The following is a 20,058-nucleotide window of genomic DNA, read 5'->3' as shown; positions in this document are numbered from 1 at the left end:
AACCACAGCCTATTATGGGTCAACCTCTTCCTACTCCTCCTCCCCAGTGACACTGATTTGTAATATGATCAATTCTTCATATTAATAATCACAACAAAAGGGTTTGGTGGGTTTTTTTGGTTCTGAAGATTGAACCCAGAGGTTCAAACCCATTCTACCTTCACGTTATATCCTAGCCCAATTTTATTTCTTATTTGGAGACAGGATCTTACTAAATTGTGAAGAATCTCACTAAGCTGGTGGCGCTGTCCTCAAACCCGCAATCCTTCTGTCTCAGCTTCCCAAGTACTGGGATTACAAGTGTACACCACCAAGCCTGGCCAAAAGCTTAATTTTCAACTATCCCTCTAGATTGACTAATGTAGGCTCAGGAAAAGCAAACTCATAATTATCTACTTGACAAAAACAATGAAAATAAAAAACACATGTACATGCACAAATTATTTCCTAGAACTAAGGAGATCATGTGTACTTAAAAAAAAGAGAAAAAAAGAATCTTTCCAGGTGTGGTGGCTGGCACAGGCTTGTAATCCCAGTACTTGGGAGGCTGAGACAAAAGGATCAAAGGTTTGAGGACAGCCTCAGCAAGTGGTGATACTTGCATCAACTTAGCAAGACTTTATTTGCAAATAAAAATAAAATTGGGCTGGAGGTGTAGCTCAGAGATAGAAAGCCCCAGGCTCAATCCCAGTACCCCAAAAAAAGGCCTTTCTACCACTGCTTCCCTCCACTCACATAACCAGAGGTGACAAAATATTCTAAGAATCTTACTTTTTGATAGTATTCTGAATGTTTGAGAAGTACCTGGGTATATTCAGTTTGAGAAAAATTCATCAAGCTGCACAGTTATGATATATTTGCTTTGTTATAAGAGCCAGGTGTGGTGGCACACACCTGTAATCTGAAGCGGCCTCAATCCTGAGATCCTCGTGTCTCAGCCTCCCAATTCTTGGGATTTACAGGTGTGCATCCACCACACCCAGCTAAAAAATCCAAACTTTTGAGAGTAGGGGTGGGTATATTAGGCAAGGAAACACAAGATGGTTTTCATATCATTTTGAAAATTCACAAATCAAAATACCTTCAGTGGTCAGAATGACCACAGGAAAGAGGTGGCAGACCCCTGGGATGTAAAGGACAAACACTTATTCCCTATCAAGGGACAAAGAATCAAACTCCTGTCTCCTAATCCCAATAAGGCTTCTGTTGAAGGAGAATAGCACTGCTTGGCTCAGAGGTGCACACACGCCTGTAATCCCAGTGTGGAGACAGGAAGATGGCAGCTTCCAGGCCAGTGCATAGTAGACTATACCCCCAGTCCTATTTTGAAACACAGTCTCCATAAATTGCTGAGGTTGTCCTTGAACCTATGATCCTCCTGTCTCAGCCTCCCAAGTACAAGGATTACAGGTGCACACCACCATGCCTGGCTGGAGACCTGTTTTTTGTTTGTTTATCTTTATTTCTTTTTTTTCTTGTGGTACTGGGTATGGAACCCAGAGTCATTCTACCTCCAAGCTATACCCCAGCCCTATTTTATTATCTTCCTTTTTATTTAATTATTTTTTGTAGTACTGGGAGTGGAACCTAGAGGCATTCTACTTCTGGACACCCCCAGTCCCCAGTCCTATTTATCTTTTTTTTTTTTTTTTTTTTCAGAACTGGGGGTTGAACCCAGGCAGGGACTTTCTACCTCTAAGCTACATCCTCAGCCCTATTTCTTATGCTTTTTTTGGTGGTATGTGGTACTGGCGATTGAACCCAGGGGCATTCTACCTCCAGGCCTACTTTTCTTTCTTTTTTTTAACTTTTTTTTTTTTATTATTTTTGGTGGTACTGGGGGTGGAACCCAGAGGCTTTCTACCTCCAGGCTATACTCCCAGACCTTTTTTTAAATATTTTATTTGGGCCAGGCGTGGTGGCGCACGCTTGAAATCCCTGCACTTGGGAGGCAGAGACAGGAGGATCGCGCAGGTTCGAAGCCAGCTGCGCGCGCTGGTTTAGGAGACCCTGTTTCCAAATAAAAATATAAAATAATAGGTCTGGGAGTGTAGCCCGGAGGTAGAAGGGCTTCCAGGAACCCCAGTACCACCAAAAAAAAAACAGGGTCTCACTAAGTTGCTGAGAGCCTCACTAAGTAGCTGCGGCTGGCTTTGAACCTGTGCGATCCTCCTGTCTCAGCCTCCTAAGTGCTGGGATTACAAGCACGCCACCATGCCCAGCCTTTTATGCTTAATTTTTTTGTTTGTTTTGTTTTGTTTGTTTGTTTGTTTTGATGGTACTGGGGTTTCTGGAAACCCTTCTGCCTCCGGGCTACACTCCCAGACCTATTATTTTATATTTTTTTATTTTGGAAACAGGGTCTCTTAAACCAGCAAGGCTGGCTTCAAACCTGTGCGATCCTCCTGTCTCCGCCTCCCAAGCACAAGGATTACAAGCGTGTGCCACCACGCCCGGCCTTATGCTTAATTTTGAAACAGGGTCTCACTAAGTTGTGGAGGGCCTCACTAAGTAGCTGAGTCTGGCTTTGAACCTGTAACCCTCCTGTCTCAGCCTCCCAAGTACTGGGAACTGGTACTACAAGTGTGTGCCACCATGCCACACCCACTTGGGACCTGTCCTTTCATATATTCTGTACTCCTCACTGGAAACCCAAAGAACCTAAGAGTATTCCAAACAAAATAGGCAGGCATATATGTTTTTTATTTTATTTATTATTATTATTTTATTTATTTATTTATTTATTTATTTGTTTGTTTATATTTTGGTGGTACTGGGGTTCCTGGAAGCCTTTCTACCTCCGGGCTACACTCCCAGACCTATTTTTACATTTTTATTTGGAAACAGGGTCTCCCAAGCCAGCGCGCGCGGCTGGCTTAGAACCTGCGCGATCCTCCTGTCTCTGCCTCCCAAGCGCGGGGATTACAAGCGTGCGCCACCACGCCGGCCATATATGTTTTTTAATTATTGGATTGGAAAAGTACATTTGAAAACTAGTGTTTTGATTTATTCAGCTAAATATCATTTTGGTGGATCATAAAGCTCTACCTATGGCATCTACATAGTTTAGTAATAACTTCCAGAGGCCAAACAGAACACATAAATTTGGACCACTATTTTCCTACTGGCATCCCAGACTCAACACAAAGGAACTCTTAATATAATTTTCATTCATTCATTCATTCATTCATTCATTCATTTATTTAGTAGTGAAATGAAGGGGGCTTTCTACCTCCGGCTACACTCCCAGACCTATTTTATTTGGAAACAGGGTCTTTTTTTTTTGGTGGTACTAAGGGTGGAACCCAGGGGCTTTTCTACCTCTGGGCTATACTCTCAGACCTATTTTGCACTTTATTTGGAAACAGGGTCTCACTAAGTTACTGAGAGCCTCATCTAGTAGCTGAGGCTGGCTTCGAACCTGCGCGATTCTCCTGTCTCAGCCTCCCAAGCGCGGGGATTATAGGAGTGTGCCACCACGCCCAGCTCCTCCCAGACCTATTTTATACTTTATTTGGAAACAGGATCTCACTAAGTTGCTGAGAGCCTCACTAAGTAGCTGAGGCTGGCTTCAAACTGTACCACCATGCCCGGCTCTTAATATTTTAAAATAAAATATGTAAGATAGCGTGGTGGCGCATACTTGTAATCCCAGCGCTTAGGAAGCTGAGACAGGAGGTTCGTGCAGGTTCGAAACCAGCTTCAGCTACTTAGTGAGGCTCTCAGCAACCTAGTGAGACCCTGTTTTCAAACAAAATATAAAATAGGTCTGGGAATGTAGCCTGGAGGTAGAAAAGACCCTGGGATGCCCAGCATGGTAGTGCAAGCTTATAATCCCAGCATTTGGGAGGCTGAGACAGGAGAATCATGGTCCATGAACAGCCTCAGCTACTTAGTGAGACCCTCTGCAACTTAATGAGACCTTGTTTGAAAATAAAGAATAAAAAAATAGGGCTGGGGATGTAACTCGGAGGTAGAATGCCCCTGGGTTCTATCCCCAGTACAATAAAAAAAAAAAAAATAGGGCTTGGGTATAGCTCGGAGATAGAATGTCCCTGGGTTCCACCCCTAGTACCGCAAAATACATTCAATAAATAAATAAATATAAACATACATACATACATACATACATACATACATACATACATACAAAGGATGGGTGTGGTGGCACATCCTTGTAATCCTAGTTCTTGGGAGGCTGAGATGGGAGGATCACAGGTTCACAGCCAGCTTTATCTACTTAGTGAGCCTGTTTCAAAATAAAGAATAAAAGCTGGGTGTAGTGGTGCAGGCTTGTTATCCCAGATTTGGGAGGCTGAGACAGGAGGATCCGGGTTGATGGATAGCCTTAGCTACTACTTACTGAAGCCCTTTGCAACCCAGTGAGACCCTGTTTCAAAATAAAGAATAAAAAAATAGGCTGGGGGTGTAGCTCAAAGGTAGAATGCCCCTGGGTTCCATCTCCAGTAACAAAACAAAAAGAGAGAGAGAGAGAGAAAATAACCATAGAACTTCCTTTTGAGACAAGTTGGGTATAGTTTCCTGACTTCTTTTAACACTTAGAAGTCATTTTTGCGTCCCATATCTTTAAGTAGTTCCTACCTTGCTAAGTACTTGGCTTCGGTCTGCAATGTCTATGTATATGGCTTCTACATGTTTCCATGTATCAGGCTCCAGTTTATGCACCTGCAAGAAGAATTACGTTCAGGTTGTGAGTATAAGGTATATATGAAACACAAATGAAATTCATGTTTATACTTGGACCCTATCTTCAAGATACCTTATTATGTCTTTTTTTTTTGGCAGTACTGGGGATGGGCATTCTACCTCTGAGCTACATCCTCACTGAGCCCTATTTTTTATTCTTTTTTTTTTTTTTTTTTTTTTTGGTGGTACTGAGGTTCCTGGAAGCCCTTCTACCTCCGGGCTACACTCCCAGACCTATTTTTACATTTTTTTTAAATTTGGAAACAGGGTCTCCTAAACCAGCGCGCGGGGCTGGCTTCGAACCTGCGCGATCCTGTCTCTGCCTCCCAAGCGTGGGGATTACAAGTGTGCGCCAGCACGCCCGGCTCTATTTTTTATTCTTTATTTTGAAACAGGGTCTCACTGAGTTGCAAAGGGCCTCACTAAATAGATGAGGCTGGCCAGGTACTAGGATCCTCCTGTCTCAGCCTCCCAAATGTTGGGATTACAAGCATGTGCCACCACACCAGGCCTAAGATACCTTATTATATATATGCAAATATTCTTAAATTTGAAATCAAACATTTCTGGTCCCAAGCATATCAGACAAGGAATATTCAACCTATAGAATGGTATCCAAAGGAGCCAGGCACAGTGGCACACTGGGATATAATCCCAGTTACTCAGGAGGCTGAAACAGGAGAACTGCTAGTTCCAGGACAGCATTGACAATTTAGCATGACACTATCCCAAAATTTAAAAAAACAAAACAAAAAACACATTTTTAAAAAGAACTGAAGGCCAGGTGTGGTGGCGCACGCTTGTAATCCCCGCACTTGGGAGGCTGAGACAGGAGGATCGCGCACGTTTGAAGCCAGCCTCAGCTACTCAGTGAGGCTCTCAGTAACTTAGTGAGACCCTGTTTCCAAATAAAGTATAGGCCAGGCATGGTGGCGCACGCTTGTAATCCCCGCACTTGGGAGGCGGAGATAGGAGGATCGCGCTGGTTCGGAGCCAGCCTCACTGGCTTAAGAGACTCTGTTTCCAAATAAAAGAAATATAAAATAGGTCTAGGAGTGTAGCCCGGAGGTAGAAGGGCTTCCAGGAACCCCAGTACCACCAAAAAACCCCCAAAAAACAAACAAACAAAAAAAAACAACGTATAAAATAGGTCTGGGAGTACAGCCCGAAGGTAGAAGGCCTCTGGGTTCCACCCCCAGTACCACAAAATAAATAAGTAAGTAAATAAATAAATAAATAAATAAAAAGAACTGAGGATGCTGGGTGTGGGGGCATATCCCTAATATCCCCGTACTTAGGAGGCTGAAACAGGAGGGTCAAAAGTTTTAGGCTAGCCTCAGCAACTTGGCAAGACTCTGAATCAGAATAAAAAAGAAAGCTTGGTATGGTGGTGCATGTTTATAATCCCAGTCCTTGAGAGGCTGAGACAGGAGGATCTCAGGTTTGAGGACAGCCTCAGGAGGTAGTGAGACTCTCATCAACCTAATAAGACCCTGATCCCAGGTAAAATAAAATGGGGCTGGAGTTGTAGTTCAGAAGTAGAATGTACTGGGTTCAATCCCTGGTACCAAAATAATAAAAAATTTAAAAATTAGCCAGTGTGGTGGTGCACGCTTGTAATCCTAGTACTCAGGAAGCTGAGACAGGAAGATCGTACAGGTTTAAAGCCAGCCTCAGCTGCTTAGTGAGGCTCTCAAAAACTTAGTGAGACTGGTTTCCAAATAAAATATAAAATAAGTCTGGAAGGGTAACCCAGTGGTAGAAAGCCCCTGGATTCCATCTGCAGTACCATAAAAATAAATAAATATATTTTTGGGGGGTAGGGCAGTACTGGGGATAGAATATTCAGGGACATTCTACCTCCGAGCTACAGCCCCAGCCCTAATTTTTTTTTAATTCTTTATTCTGAAACAGAGTATCACTGAGTTGTAAAGGAACTCACTAAGTAGTAGCTAAGGCTGTCCTCAAACCAGGATCCTCCTGTTTCAGCCTACCAAATGCTGTGATTACAAGCATGCACCACCAAACCCGGCTATAAATAAATTTTTTTTTTTTTTTTTTTTTTGTGTGTGGTACTGGGGTTCCTGGAAGCCCTTCTACCGCCGGGCTACACTCCCAGACCTATTTTTGCATTTTTATTTGGAAACAGGGTCTCCTAAGCCAGCGCGCGGGGCTAGCTTAGAACCTGCGCGATCCTCCTGTCTCTGCCTCCCAAGCGCGGGGATTACAAGCGTGCGCCACCACGCCCGGCAATAAATAATTTTTAAAAGTTTAAAATAAAAAGGGCTAGCTGGGTGTGGTGGTGCACACTTGTAATTCTAATACTTGGGAGGTTGAGACAGGAGGATTGCAGGTTCAAGGACAACCTTGGCAAATAGTGAGACTATTACCAACCTAGCAGGACCTGGTTTCAAAATAAAAATAAAGCCAGGTGTGGTGGTGCACACTTGTAATCCCAGCATTTGGGAGGCTGAAACAAGAGGATCACAGTTCACAAACAGCCTCAGCTACTTAGTGAGGCCCTTTGCAACTCAGTGAGACCCTGTTTCAAAATAAAGAATAAAAAATAGGGCTGGGAGTGTAGCTTGGAGGTAAAATGCTCCTGGGTTCCATCCCCAGGACCACAAAAACAAAACAAAACCAAATAAAAATAAAATAGGTCATATATAGCAGAGCATCTTCCTCGCTGCAATCTATTGAAAGGCAGCCCTTGACACAAAGTTTGTAAAAATAAAAAAAGATGGGGCTGCCGGGCGTGGTGGCGCACGCTTGTAATCCCCAGGCTTGGGAGGCGGAGACAGAGGACCACGCAGGTTCAAAGCCAGCCTTGCTGGCTTAAGAGACTCTGTTTCCAAATAAAAATATAAAATAGGTCTGGGAGTTAGCCCGGAGGTAGAAGGGTTTCTAGGAACCCCAGTACACCAATAAATAAATAAATAAATAAATAAATAAATAAATAAATAAATAATTGGGCAGGGGGTGTAGCTCAGAGGTCAAATGCCCTTGGGTTCCATCCCCAGACCTGCAAAAAAATAAAAATAAAAATAAATAAAATAAATAAATAAATAAATGACAGGGCTGAGGATGTAGCTTGAGAAAAGAATGCCCCTGGGTTCAATCCCTAATAACACAAAAAACAAAATAAAATTGAGCTGGGGATATAGCTCGAAAGTAGGATACCTGGATTCAATCCTTGGGGTCCTTGAGAAGTACTACTTACATTCTCCTGGGTGCCGAGATCTGGTTTATGCCAGGTTTCAATTTTAATCAGAAAGTCTTCTTTCATGTACTCATTCTGGAAGAGGGAAAAAACATACCTTACTGTAACCAAGCTCTCAGCAGGAGGGTGGCTATCTCCCATTACCGGCTCCTGGGCAGTCAGGAGACCCAGCCCTTCCTGATGGTGACAGCTACCTTGACTGGGAGCCCATGACCCAAGTGAGGTGTGAACTTCCCTCCAGCCTGTGAAGCCTCGAGAATCACCTTCACTTTACAGGCAAGGAAAGTGAAGTCCAGAAAACTAAGCCAGGGGCTTGTGCCAAGCCAAGGAGAACATCAGAAGTGAGCAAAAGCAGGTTTGTCTGATTCTAGAAACTAGGCATTTAAGCCAGGAGTGGTGGTGCACATCTGTAATCCCAGTACTCGGGAGGCTGACAGAGGAGGGTAACAGGTTTGAAGCTGTTCAGCAAGTAATGAGACTCTCATCAATCTAGGGAGATCCTGTTTACAAATAATAAAAAGTCAGGCTGGGGGTAGTAGGGCTCAATCCCCAGTAACACACACACACACACACACACACACACACACACACACACACACACACACACACACGAGGGCATTTAACCAGTCTTCCATAAGGCTTCATGGACAGAATGCTAATGGCTAGTTTGTAGTGTAGAAAGAGCAATGGATGACTTCCTAACCAATGAAAGTATTCATCATGGCTGCTTTCCCCAAACTTGCCCTTTGCTGGAGCAAACCTTCATGATAACTACTGTCTCCCACCCTTAGGGCTTAAAAAAAAAAAAAAAAAAAAAAAAAAACTGGAGCAACTCCAGTACTTGGGAGGCCGGGAGAGGAAGATCACAGGTTCAGAGCCAACCTCAGCAACTTAGCAAGCCCCTATTTCAAAATATAAAATAAGCCAGGTGTAGTGGCACATGCTTGTAATCCCAACACTTGGGAGGCTGAGATAGGAAGATCACAGGTTAGAGGCCAGCCTTAGCTGACCCTCCACAATGTAGTGCCACCCTATTTCAAAATAAAGAATAAAAAATAAGACTTGGGTGTAGCTCAGAGGTAGAATGCCCCTGGGTTCAATACCCCATAAAAATGTGTGTGTATGTGTATAAATAAAATAAAACCAGGCACGGTAGCACATGCCTGTAATCCCTTTATCTGGGAGGCTGAGACAGGAGGATTGAAGGTTGGAAGCCAACGTCAGTATAGGGAGGTTCTCAGCAACTTAACAAGACCCCATTTCAAAAAACTGAAAAAGAGGAGCCAGGCGTGGTGGCGCACGCTTGTAATCCCAGCATTCAGGAGGCTGAGACCGGAGGATCGAGGTTCGCAGACAGCCTTAGCTACTTAGTAATGCCCTCTGTAACTTAGTGAGACCCTGTTTCAAAATAAAGAATAAAAAATAGGGCAGGGCATGTAGCTCAGAGGCCAAATACTCCTGGGTTCCATCCCCAGACCCCCCCAAACACACACACAAAAAAAAAATTTAAAAAGAGCCAGGCGTGGTGGTGCATACTTGTAATCCCAGTACAGGAAATCACAGGTTTGAAGCCTGCCTCAGCAGCTTAGTGAGGCTGTTGGCAACTTAGACCCTGTTCCCAAATAAAATATAATAGGACTGGGGGTATAGCTCTGAGGTAGAATGCCCCTGGGTTCCATCCATCCCCAGTAACACACACACACACACACACACACACACACACACACACACACACCCCTTAGGGCGTGTATGGTGGTCTACTTCTGTAATCCCAGTACTTGGGAGTTGGGAGGCTTACACAGGGATATCGCAGGTTCACAAACAGCCTCAGCTACTTAGTGAGGCCCTCCACAACTTAGTGAGACCTTGTTTCAAAATAAAGATTAAAAAATAGGGCTGGGGGTGTAGCTTGAAGGTAGAATGCCCTGGGTTTTAATCTCCCCAGTATCACACAATAAAAACACATAAAAAACACCTTAGAGCAATTATAAAAGATAAAATTGAACTACTTAAAGGAGGAACTAGATCCATCCCCCTCAACAGGAGTTAGTTTCCTGGAATGGACGGCACACTTGGATGACTATGCTGAGGAGTAGAAGGGAGGGGCAATGACAAAGGCCGTGGAAGAGATATTTTGTTGACATCACAATTTTTTTTGCAGTACTGGGGATGGAACCCAGGGGCATTCTACCTCTGAGCTACAGCCCCAACCCTAGTTTTTATTCTTTTTTTGGTGGTACTGGGGTTCCTCCGGGCTACACTCCTAGACCTATTTTATATTTCTTTTATTTGGAAACAGGGTCTCTTAAGCCAGCGCGGCTGGCTCTGAACCAGCGCGATCCTCCTATCTCCGCCTCCCAAGCGCGGGGATTACAAGCGTGCGCCACCACGCCCAGCTTTATTCTTTATTTTGAAACAGGGTCTCACTGAGTTGCAAAGGGCCTCACTAGGTAGCTGATGCTGTCCATGAACCGCGATCCTCCAGTCTCAGCCTCCCAAGCATGGGGATTACAAACGTGCGCCACCACACCTGGCCTCATTTTATTTGTATTTGGAAACAAGGTCTCCCTAGGTTGAAGAGTCTCACCACTTGCTGAGGCTGTCCCCTAAGCTGTGATCCTCTTGTCTCAGCCTCCCAAGCACTGGGATTATAAGCGTGAATCATCATCAGCTTGACCTTACACTTTTGCAGGAGACATGCTCACTGGAGTCAACAGATGCCCACATGCCCAGATGACACTGGGATGTCACAGAGATTTCTGTGGAACCCTGAGTATGCATGACCTGAGAAGAAATATGAAGACTCCTTGAGTCACTGTGTATACATTGTCCCAGAGCCAGAACACACCTGACAAGACCACAAGCCAGTGCAGCTCGAGCAGGAGGCCACATGCCAGTTAACATTCCTCATTAGGACTAAAAAGATTGAGCCTCAACAAGTCCAAATGAGACTATCCAGGACCTCTAGTGCAGTTTTTTGGTGTATAGTGCTGGGGATCACACCCAGAGGCATTCTATCTCCAAGCTACACTCCAACCTTCCTTTATTTTTAATTAATTATTTATTTATTTATGCAGTACTGGGGATTGAACTCAGGGGCATTCTACCTCTACCTTTGAGCTACACCCCCAGCCCTATTTTTTTATTCTTTATTTTTTTGTGTGTGTGTGGTACTGGGGATTGAACCCATGGACATTCTACCTTTGAGCTACACACCCCAGCCTGAATTTTTATTTCTTATTTGGAAACAGGGTCTCACTACTTGTTGAGGTTGTCCTCAAACCTTCAACCTTCCTGTCTCGGCGTCCCAAGTACAGGTATTACAAGTGTGCACCACCACGCCAAGCTCTTATTCTTTAACTTGAAACAGGGTCTCACTAAGTTGAGGAAGACCTCATTAAGTAGTAAGACTGACCATAAACCTGTGATCTTCCTATCTCAGCCTCCCAAGTACAGGGGTTACACGTGAGTACCACCATGCCTAGCTCTTATTGTGGGGGGGGGGGCGTGGGGATGCTGGAGGTTGAACCCAGGGGCATTCTACCTCCAAGCTACACCCCCAGCCCAATATTTCATTCTTAATTTTGAAACGGGGTCTCACTAAGTTGCGGAGGGCCTCATTGTGTAGCTGAGGCTGGCTGTGAACCCAGATCCTCCTGTTTTAGCTTCCTAAGTTGTTGTTTTTTTTTTTTTTTTTGGTAGTACTGGGGATGAAACCCATGGGCATTCTACCTCAGAGCCATACCCCAAAACCTATTGTATTCTTTATTTTGAAACAGGGTCTCAATGAGTTGCAGAGGACCTCACAAATTGCTAAGGCTGGCCGAGAACCTGCAATCCTCCCGTCTCAACCCAAATACTGGGATTACAAGTGTATGCCACCATGCCCTGATACTTTATTTTTTATTTCGGAACAGGGTCTAGCTAAGTTGCTGAGGCTGGCCTTGAACCTGCAACCCTCAAGTCTCAGCCTCCCAAGTACTGAGATCACAGGTGTGTAACACCAAGCCTGGCTCTATCAATCTGCAGAGCTAAAGATCAAACGCAGGTCATTCTAGATTAGCGCTCTACCACTGAGCTACACCCCCAGCCCCAGTTACATTTTTATTTGTCCTTTTCTTATAAATTATCTACAACTCCAACCCTCCTGACAATACTTACTGTAATAACTGCTCCAAGGCAAAGACATGAAAAAAAAAAAGAGAGAAAAAAGTTAATGAGGATTAACGCACATCTCTCCCCACCCCAGGGACCATGACTAGCAGAGTTCTTCACTCCCTGAGGCTTAGTGCATAGTCACCTCCAGGCCTTATAGCAAGTCAGGAATGCCTCAGTACACCACCCCCTACAGTGTCACTCATCCAAAACTCTCAAAGACCGAATCTGGAATTTAATTAAATCGATGCAGCTCCCAGCTTCTTGAGATTCTTCCCAGAAGGACAAGGAAAGGCACTGCCCCTCCTCAGCTGAGGCCCTGCAGCCCATCACTCTGCTCTCAGAGCACCACCTGGATGGCCCTGCCCCCCCTCTCCACCTTCTGGGACAGAGCACGGTGCTCTGGGCCAGATCTGTCTCTGTGGCCACGGCCTCCTTCCTCTCACTGTAGCCAACCTCTCAGGCTCTGCCTTCATTGTAACGGGACCCCCTCGGAAAGCACAGCTCAATTATTTATCAGAGAAAATGACTGCAGTTCTCATGTCACTGTGTAACACTCTAGCTTTCCTCTCGCCAACAGCCCAATGCCTTCTGTACTTCCTGCATTCAGGAGCTGTTTCACTGTCTGATGGCTGCCACCGTGCCATGTGCGCAGCCTACACAGAGCTCATGTACCCCGTCACTCCACAAGTGAAACCAAGGCTACCTCTGAAACTACAGGGAGGAAAAGCTGAAATGCAAGGGATACAAGCCACCACACATACAACCCATAGGAATGTCAGTAATTTCCCTAAGTCCAATGGAAGATTTATGGAATAAGAAACCAGATTAAGATTACAACTAAAAGGCCCGCACAGAAATAATCACTCCATTAGCAGCTTGAGAAAACCACATTAGTAAAAAAGGAAATGATTGGTATGCTAACCATCAGAGGGAAGTCCAAAGAAGGCAATGTGATGGAAATTCTACCAACGCTGTCATGGGCCCCCAGCTCTATTATTACAGCAGTGTGGGGCTGGCCTGGTTTAATGATACTAGCTAGTAAGTTTCTCCAAACACCTTCTGTGTGTGTGTGTGTGTGTGTGTGTGTGTGTGTGTGTGTGTGGTGTGTGTCTCAAACTCAGAAGCATTCTACCTCTGTGCTGCACCCCAGTCCTTTTTTTTTTTTTTTTTTGTTTGCGGGTCTGGGGATGGAACCCAGGAGCATTTGACCTCCAAGCTACACCCCCTGCCCTATTTTTTTATTCTTTACTTTGAAACAGGGTCTCACTGAGTTGCAGAGGGCCTCACTAAGTAGCTAAGGCTGTTCTTGAACTGCGATCCTCCAGTCTCAGCCTCCCGAATGCTGGGATTACAAGCGTGCGCCACCACGCCCGGCTCCCAGTCCTATTTTTTTTTTTTTTAAACAGAGTTTTACTAATTTGCTGAGCATCTCCCTAAATTGCTGAAGCTGGCTTTGAACCTGCGATCCTTCTGTCTCAGCCTCCCAAGTACTGGGATTAAAGGCATGCACCAAAACCAGGGTGGTGGTGTACCCTTGTACTCCCAGTACTTGGGAGGCTGAGACAGGAGGACTGCAGATTCAAAGCCAGCCTTGGCTACATAATGAGGCTTTCAGCCACCTACTGAGACCGTTTCCAAATAAGAAATAAAATTGGGCTGGGCAGAGGGGTGTAGCTCAGAGATAGAATGCCTCTGAGTTCAATTCCCAGCAGAAAAAACCAGATAAATAAAAGGCATGTGCCACCACGTCCCAGCTCCAACTATCATATTATTATGAATCCATGTTCTCTAAGATACCCTCTTCTTCTAGTATGGCCTCTGTGTGGACAAAATATGCTAATCAAAGAACACAAGAATCTGATCAATTAGCCAAGTACACATCTTTTCATTACTCATTGATGCTGTAATTATATAGGGTTTTTTTTTTGTTTTGTTTTTGTTTGTTTGTTTTTTGGTGGTACTGGGGATAAAACCCAGGGGCTTTCTACCTCCAAGCTACACTCCCAGCCCTATTTTTTATTTTATATGGAAACAGGGTCTCACTAGGTTGCTGAGAGCCTCACTCAGTAGCTGAGGCTGGCTGTGAATCTGCCATCCTCTTGTCTCAGCCTCCCAAGTACTGGGATTACAAGCCTGCGCCACCACGCCCAGCTGTGATTATATAGTTTACTTCCCATGCAGAAGAACCCACAGGAAAGAATGACCTGATCAGTAAGCAGGAATATTTGGTTTCACTAGTAATTTGTGTGGAAGGGTGGAGTGGGTACTGGGGATTGACCCCAGAAATGTTCTACCACTGAGCTACACCTCAGCCATTTTTGTTTTTATTTACATATTTATTTTTGGTACTGGAGACCAAACTCAAGTCATTTTTCTCCTCGGTGGTCAACCTCTGAGCTATACTCCCAGCCTTACTTATTTACTTTTAGAGAGTGCTGGGATTGAACCCAGGGGCATTCTACTTCTCTGCTACAACCCAGCCTTTTATGTTTTTAATTTTTAAGTTATTTTGTGTTTTTGTTGTGCTGGGAATTGAGCCCAGGGACATTCTACCTCCGAGCTACACCCCCAGCCCGATTTTTTATTCTTTATTTTGAAACAGGGTCTCACTAAATTGTAGAAGGCTTAAGTAACTGAGGTTGGCCACGAACCCATATCCACCTACCTCAGCCTCCCAAGTACTGGGATTATAAGTATGCACCACCACACCCGGCTCAAATTTTTTTTATATTTTTGTGGTATTGGAGATTGAATCCAGGGGCATTCTACCTCTGAGATACTCTCCCAGCCCAATTTTTTATTCTTTATAAGCAGGGTCTCACTAAGTTGCAGAGGGCCTCACTAAGTAGCTGAGGCTGGCCACAAACCTGGATCCTGTTTTAGCCTTCCAAATACTGGGATTACAAGCATATGCCACCACACCTGGCTCCCAGCCTTTTATTTTTGAAACAGGGTCTCACTATGTTGCTGAGGACTCGGCTAAATTGCCAAGGCTGGGTTTGAACCTGCAATGTACCTATCTCAGCCTTCCAAGTACTAGGATTGCAGGTGTGTCCCCCAGCACCTGGCTTTATTTATTTATTGGTACTGGGGCTTGAACCCAGGGACATTCTATCTCCGAGCTACATTCCCAGCCTGTTTTACTTACTTACTTACTTACTTACTTACTTACTTACTTACTTACTTACTTACTTACTTATTTTGTGGTACTGGGGATGGAACCCAGGGGCATTCTACCTCCGAGCTACACCCCTGACCTATTTTTTATTCTTCATTTTGAAACAGGGTCTCATTGAGTTGCAGAGGACCTCACTAAGTAGCAGAGGCTGTCCACAAACCACGATCCTCCAGTCTCAGCCTCCCGAATGCTGGGATTAAAAGCATGCATACCACCATGCCCGGCTCTATTTATTTATTTAGTTAGTTAGTTAGTTACAGTACTGGAGATGCAACCCTGAGGCATTCTACCTCTGAACTACACCCCCAGCCCTATTTTTTAGTCTTTATAGGTTTTGAAACAGGGTCTCACTAAATTGTGAAGGAAGCTGAGGCTGTCCAAGAACCGCAATCCTCTGGTCTCTGCTTCCCAAATGCTGGGATTACAAGCGTGTGCCACCACGCCTGGCTTTATTCTTCATTTTGAAACAGGGTCTCACTGAGTTGCAAAGGATCTTACTAAGTAGTAGCTGAGGCTGTCCTTGAACCGTGATCCTCCTGTCTCAGCCTCCCAAATGCTGGGATTACAAGTGTGTGCCACCATGCCTGGTAAGCTCAAGACATTTTAAAAGTATTATCTAGGAGAAAAGCGGGGCTTAAGAGCCCCGATAACAACAAATATCCATTACCACAAAATCAACGCCTTTCAAAGCCAGAAAACAACATCACCAGAGAAACAAAAAAAATCACCAGGCTCCAGAGAGAAAGCGGACTGAGAACAGAACCACAGAGGAGATCCTCACGCCCGAGGACGCGGCAGACGCGGCAGCAGCGCCATACTGCCGGCGAATTCACGAGACGGCCACAGCAAGCCGAGGGGAGCCGCTGCGGAACAGCCAGGCGGGATTTCTCGGCGCAGAGGACATCTAAAGCTCCCAGTGTCTGAGCTCAGCACACACTGCAGGGATTCAGAGTGGAAATCAAAACCAAGAAAAAAAAAAAAACGCCAGCCCAACAGCCGAGGGCGTAGCAGCGGCGCCATATTGCCACCGGCGGCAGCAGCACCGAATTCACTACAGCTACATCTGCGTACTCAAGAACAGTGAGTCAAATTGCGGGCCACAGCGGAGAAATCCCAGTACTGTACTCACTGGGACTTGACCCAGTGGGAGAGGGGCGGTGGCAGTGATATCACACCATAGGAGAACGTGCAACCTGGCACCCCCCACAGTCTAAAGCAGCCTCTATCGACTCTCTGGGTCGGAGACTCTGTGATACAACCCAGTAAAGGAGTAGTGGGGTCTGAGATACTACTGACTCGAGATCTAGAACACCTTAAGTGAAGTCATAGTGACCCAAGGGAAGAACCCAGAGAAGGCACAAACTTCCGAAATCATGGGAAAGAGGAATAATACTGGAGCAATGAATGCTCACAACCCCACAACATCAGAACCCGATAAAACAGAAAATCAGAGATTTCTAGAAGATCAAATCAGGAAAATAGCTGTAGAAATAATAGAGGTGCTTCGAAAAGAACTCAGAGAGAGCCAAAAAAGAGATAAAGGATGCAATTAATGAAGTAAAGGCCTCAATTCAAAGCACAAACAACCGATTAGAACACATGGAGAAGAGAATCTCGCTCTTAGAAGATGATCATTCCAAAAATGAACGCATAGTTTCTAATCTAGGAAAAAATATCCGACAGCAGGAATCTGATATTGAAGAAATATGGGCCCATTTTAAGAGAGCTAACCTAAGAATAATTGGAATAGAGGAGGGAAAAGAAAGTGAAACCAAAGGAATCAACAATCTCTTCAAGGAAGTAATAGCAGAAAATTTTCCAGACATAGAGCAAGAGGTCGATACGCAGGTCCAGGAAACGTATAGAACTCCCTTTAGACAGGATCGGAGAAGAGGATCCCCACGCCACATAATTGTCAAAATGACCAATGTGGAAGCCAAGCAGAGAATCTTAAAGGCAACAAAAGCAAAGGGCCAAGTGACATTCAGAGGCAAACCAATTAGAATCACTCCAGACTTCCCAAACCAAGTTATGAGAGCCAGAAGGGCTTGGAGTAACATATTCCCAATTTTGAAAGAAAACAACTTCCAGCCAAAAATTTCCTACCCAGCAAAACTTTCTATCAAATTAGATGGAGAAATAAGAAGCTTCCATGACAAACAGAAACTGAAGGAATTTATGTCTTCGAAACCAGCACTAGAGAAAATACTCAAAGAGATTAACTACAAAGAAGAAATAGGTAACACACATCAGAACTAGAGAAACAAGATTTTCCATCCAACAGACAACTAAGATTGGTTATCTGTGGAGATTCATTATTTATGTTAGTCTGTTACCTATCTCTAAAGGGTATTGTTTGCCTTTATTGTTGTTAATTTTTAGGATTTCTAGTTGGAATATTAATATACCTTCAGATATAGCATTTGGAAATATTTTATCCCATTCTATTAGTAACTGTTAACTCTGGTTACATTGTCTTTGGATATACAATATGTTTTTTATTTTTTAGGGAGTTTGTATACTCTTCTGTTGCCTGTGCCATTGAAATCATAACCAAGAAATCACTGCCAATTTCAATGTTGTGAGGTTTTATGACCCAGATTTTCTCCTAAAAGTTTATAGTCTTAAGATTTATATTTAGGTCTTTTATCTATTTTGAGTTAATATTTGTATATGGGATTAGGGAAGGGTCCAATTTTATTCTTTTCCATGTAATTATTATTTTTCAACAATATTTAGTTAAAAGATTATTATTTCTACCACCAAATGTTCGTGGAAACCTTGTCAAAAATAACGACAATATAGGGAAGAATTTAGGTCTAGGCTTTTATTTAACTCCAATGGTTTATATATCTGCCTCTAGAATAGTACTACACTGTTTCAATTATTGTAGCTTTATATGGTTTGAAATCAGAAAATATATATCTTCTAGCTTTGTTCTTTTTCAAGATCGATGTGGGTACCTAGAGTCCATATTCCATATTAGGATAGATTTTTTTTTTCTGAAAAATAAATATATAAATATATGATAGTTTCACCTAAAAAATAGAAAAAAATAGATTCTCTGGTAAGAAAGAAAGCAAAAAGAAATATTGAAATGTTATCTTTAAGTCATCAAAAGCTTGGTATCAGACAAATGAAACTGTTATGTGAGATTATCATTTTTAATTTTGGATAAATTGCTATAATACTAGATGTCAACTACTAAGCCAAGCATAGGAGGGGGGCATAGGGAGAGAACGGGGTGGGGATCGGGTGGGGGCTGACTGGGCAATGTGTGCATGTATGTCTACAAAAGTATGTATCCCACTATGATGTATGAATACAATGCACCAATTAAAAATAAATATGAAAAAAAAACAAGAAAAAAAAATAAAAAATAAAAAAATAAAAGTATTATCTAGTGACACTGTATCTAGTGACCACAGATTAATGTTAGAGAACAGGATGGAAGAGGAAACATATATGTTCTTTCTCCTCTCATGCACGTATCAGTCCCCCCTATATGTGCTCCCTCACACCTCAATCTATCAGATTCAGGGAGAAGAGGCAAGGAAGAGAGAGAAATCAAGTAGGAAAACAGAGAGTTGATAATGAGTAGGGCATTTCCAACCTCATTTCTTTATCCTCTGAATAAGATTACAGCCATCCCAAACACAGGGGTATTTTGTTCTCACACTTCTTTACCCACCTCACTTCAAACTTTGACCTAATGAGGCTAAGCTGTTTGAACTAATAAATAATTGCGGTTCTGGGGACCAGCGGCATTCTACCTCCAAGCTACACCCTCAGCCCTTTTCTTTCTTTCTTTACTTATTTATTTTTTTATGTTTGGTGGCACTGGGGGTGAAACCCAGGGTCTTTTCTACTTCCAGACCTTTTTTTTTTTTTTTTTTTTTTTTTTTACTTTATTTGAAAATGGGTCTAAGTTGCTGAGAGCCTCACTAAGGAGCTGAGGCTGGCTTCGAACCTGTGCACCAAGCATTGGGATGACAAGCATGTGCCACCATGCCTGGCTTTTCTTTATTTTTTGAGACACTGTTTCAAAAAATACAAAAGAGGGAAGTTTGTCTGCTAGCCTCACCCTTAAGATCCACTTTCATACTGAGTAAGTACCTGCTCTTTTTGGTGGTACTGGGGATGGAACCCTTCTCCAGGGTACACTCCCAGACCTATTTTTTTTTGGGGGGGGTGGTATTGGGGTTCCTGGAAGCCCTTCTACCTCGGGCTACACTCCCAGACCTATTTTATATTTTTGAAACAGGGTCTCTTAAACCAGCGCGGCTGGCTACGAACCTGCGCGATCCTCCTGTCTCCGCCTCCCAAGCGCGGGGATTACAAGCGTGTGCCACCACGCCCAGCCTTTCCCAGACCTATTTTTATTTGGAAACAGGGTCTCTTAAACCAGCGAGGCTGGCTTCAAAAAACTGTGGGATCCTCCTGTCTCCGCCTCCCAAGAGCAGGGATTACAAGCGTGCGCCACCACGCCCGGCTTCTTTTTTTTCTCCTTTTTGGTGATGCTAGAGATGAAGCCCAGTGGCATTCTACTTCCAAGCTACACTCAGGGCCCTTTTTTTTTTTCCCCAGTACTGGGAATGGAACCCAAGGGCATTCTATCTCTGAGCTACACCCCAGCCCTATTTTTTATTCTTTATTTTGAAACAGGGACTCAGTGAATTGCAAAGGGCCTCACTAAATACCTGAGACTGTCAGTGTACCTCAATCTTCCTTTCTCAGCCCCTCAAATGCTGGTATTACAAGCGTGCACCACCACAACTGGATAGCTATTTATTTA

At 43.8% G+C, this 20,058-nt stretch overlaps 1 protein-coding gene across 1 annotated transcript in view; it reads right to left on the bottom strand.

Annotated features, from left to right (window-relative positions):
- PITPNA (phosphatidylinositol transfer protein alpha) overlaps positions 1 to 20,058 on the bottom strand; it is a gene marked incomplete at both ends in the record, with an annotated part of 58,277 nt that overhangs the window by 14,582 nt on the left and 23,637 nt on the right. Inside the window, 2 exons of the mRNA XM_080712806.1 lie at positions 4,603 to 4,686; positions 7,928 to 8,028. Coding sequence (XP_080568932.1) covers positions 4,603 to 4,686; positions 7,928 to 8,028 — 185 coding nt within the window. The remainder of the gene's footprint in view (positions 1 to 4,602; positions 4,687 to 7,927; positions 8,029 to 20,058) is intronic.

The sequence above is a fragment of the Muscardinus avellanarius genome (genome assembly GCF_963383645.1).
Source record: "Muscardinus avellanarius genome assembly, chromosome: 16".
In the NCBI taxonomy this organism is placed as follows: domain Eukaryota; kingdom Metazoa; phylum Chordata; class Mammalia; order Rodentia; family Gliridae; genus Muscardinus; species Muscardinus avellanarius.
Note: the sequence above shows the minus strand (reverse complement) of the source record. Positions and strands in the feature narration are given on the sequence as shown.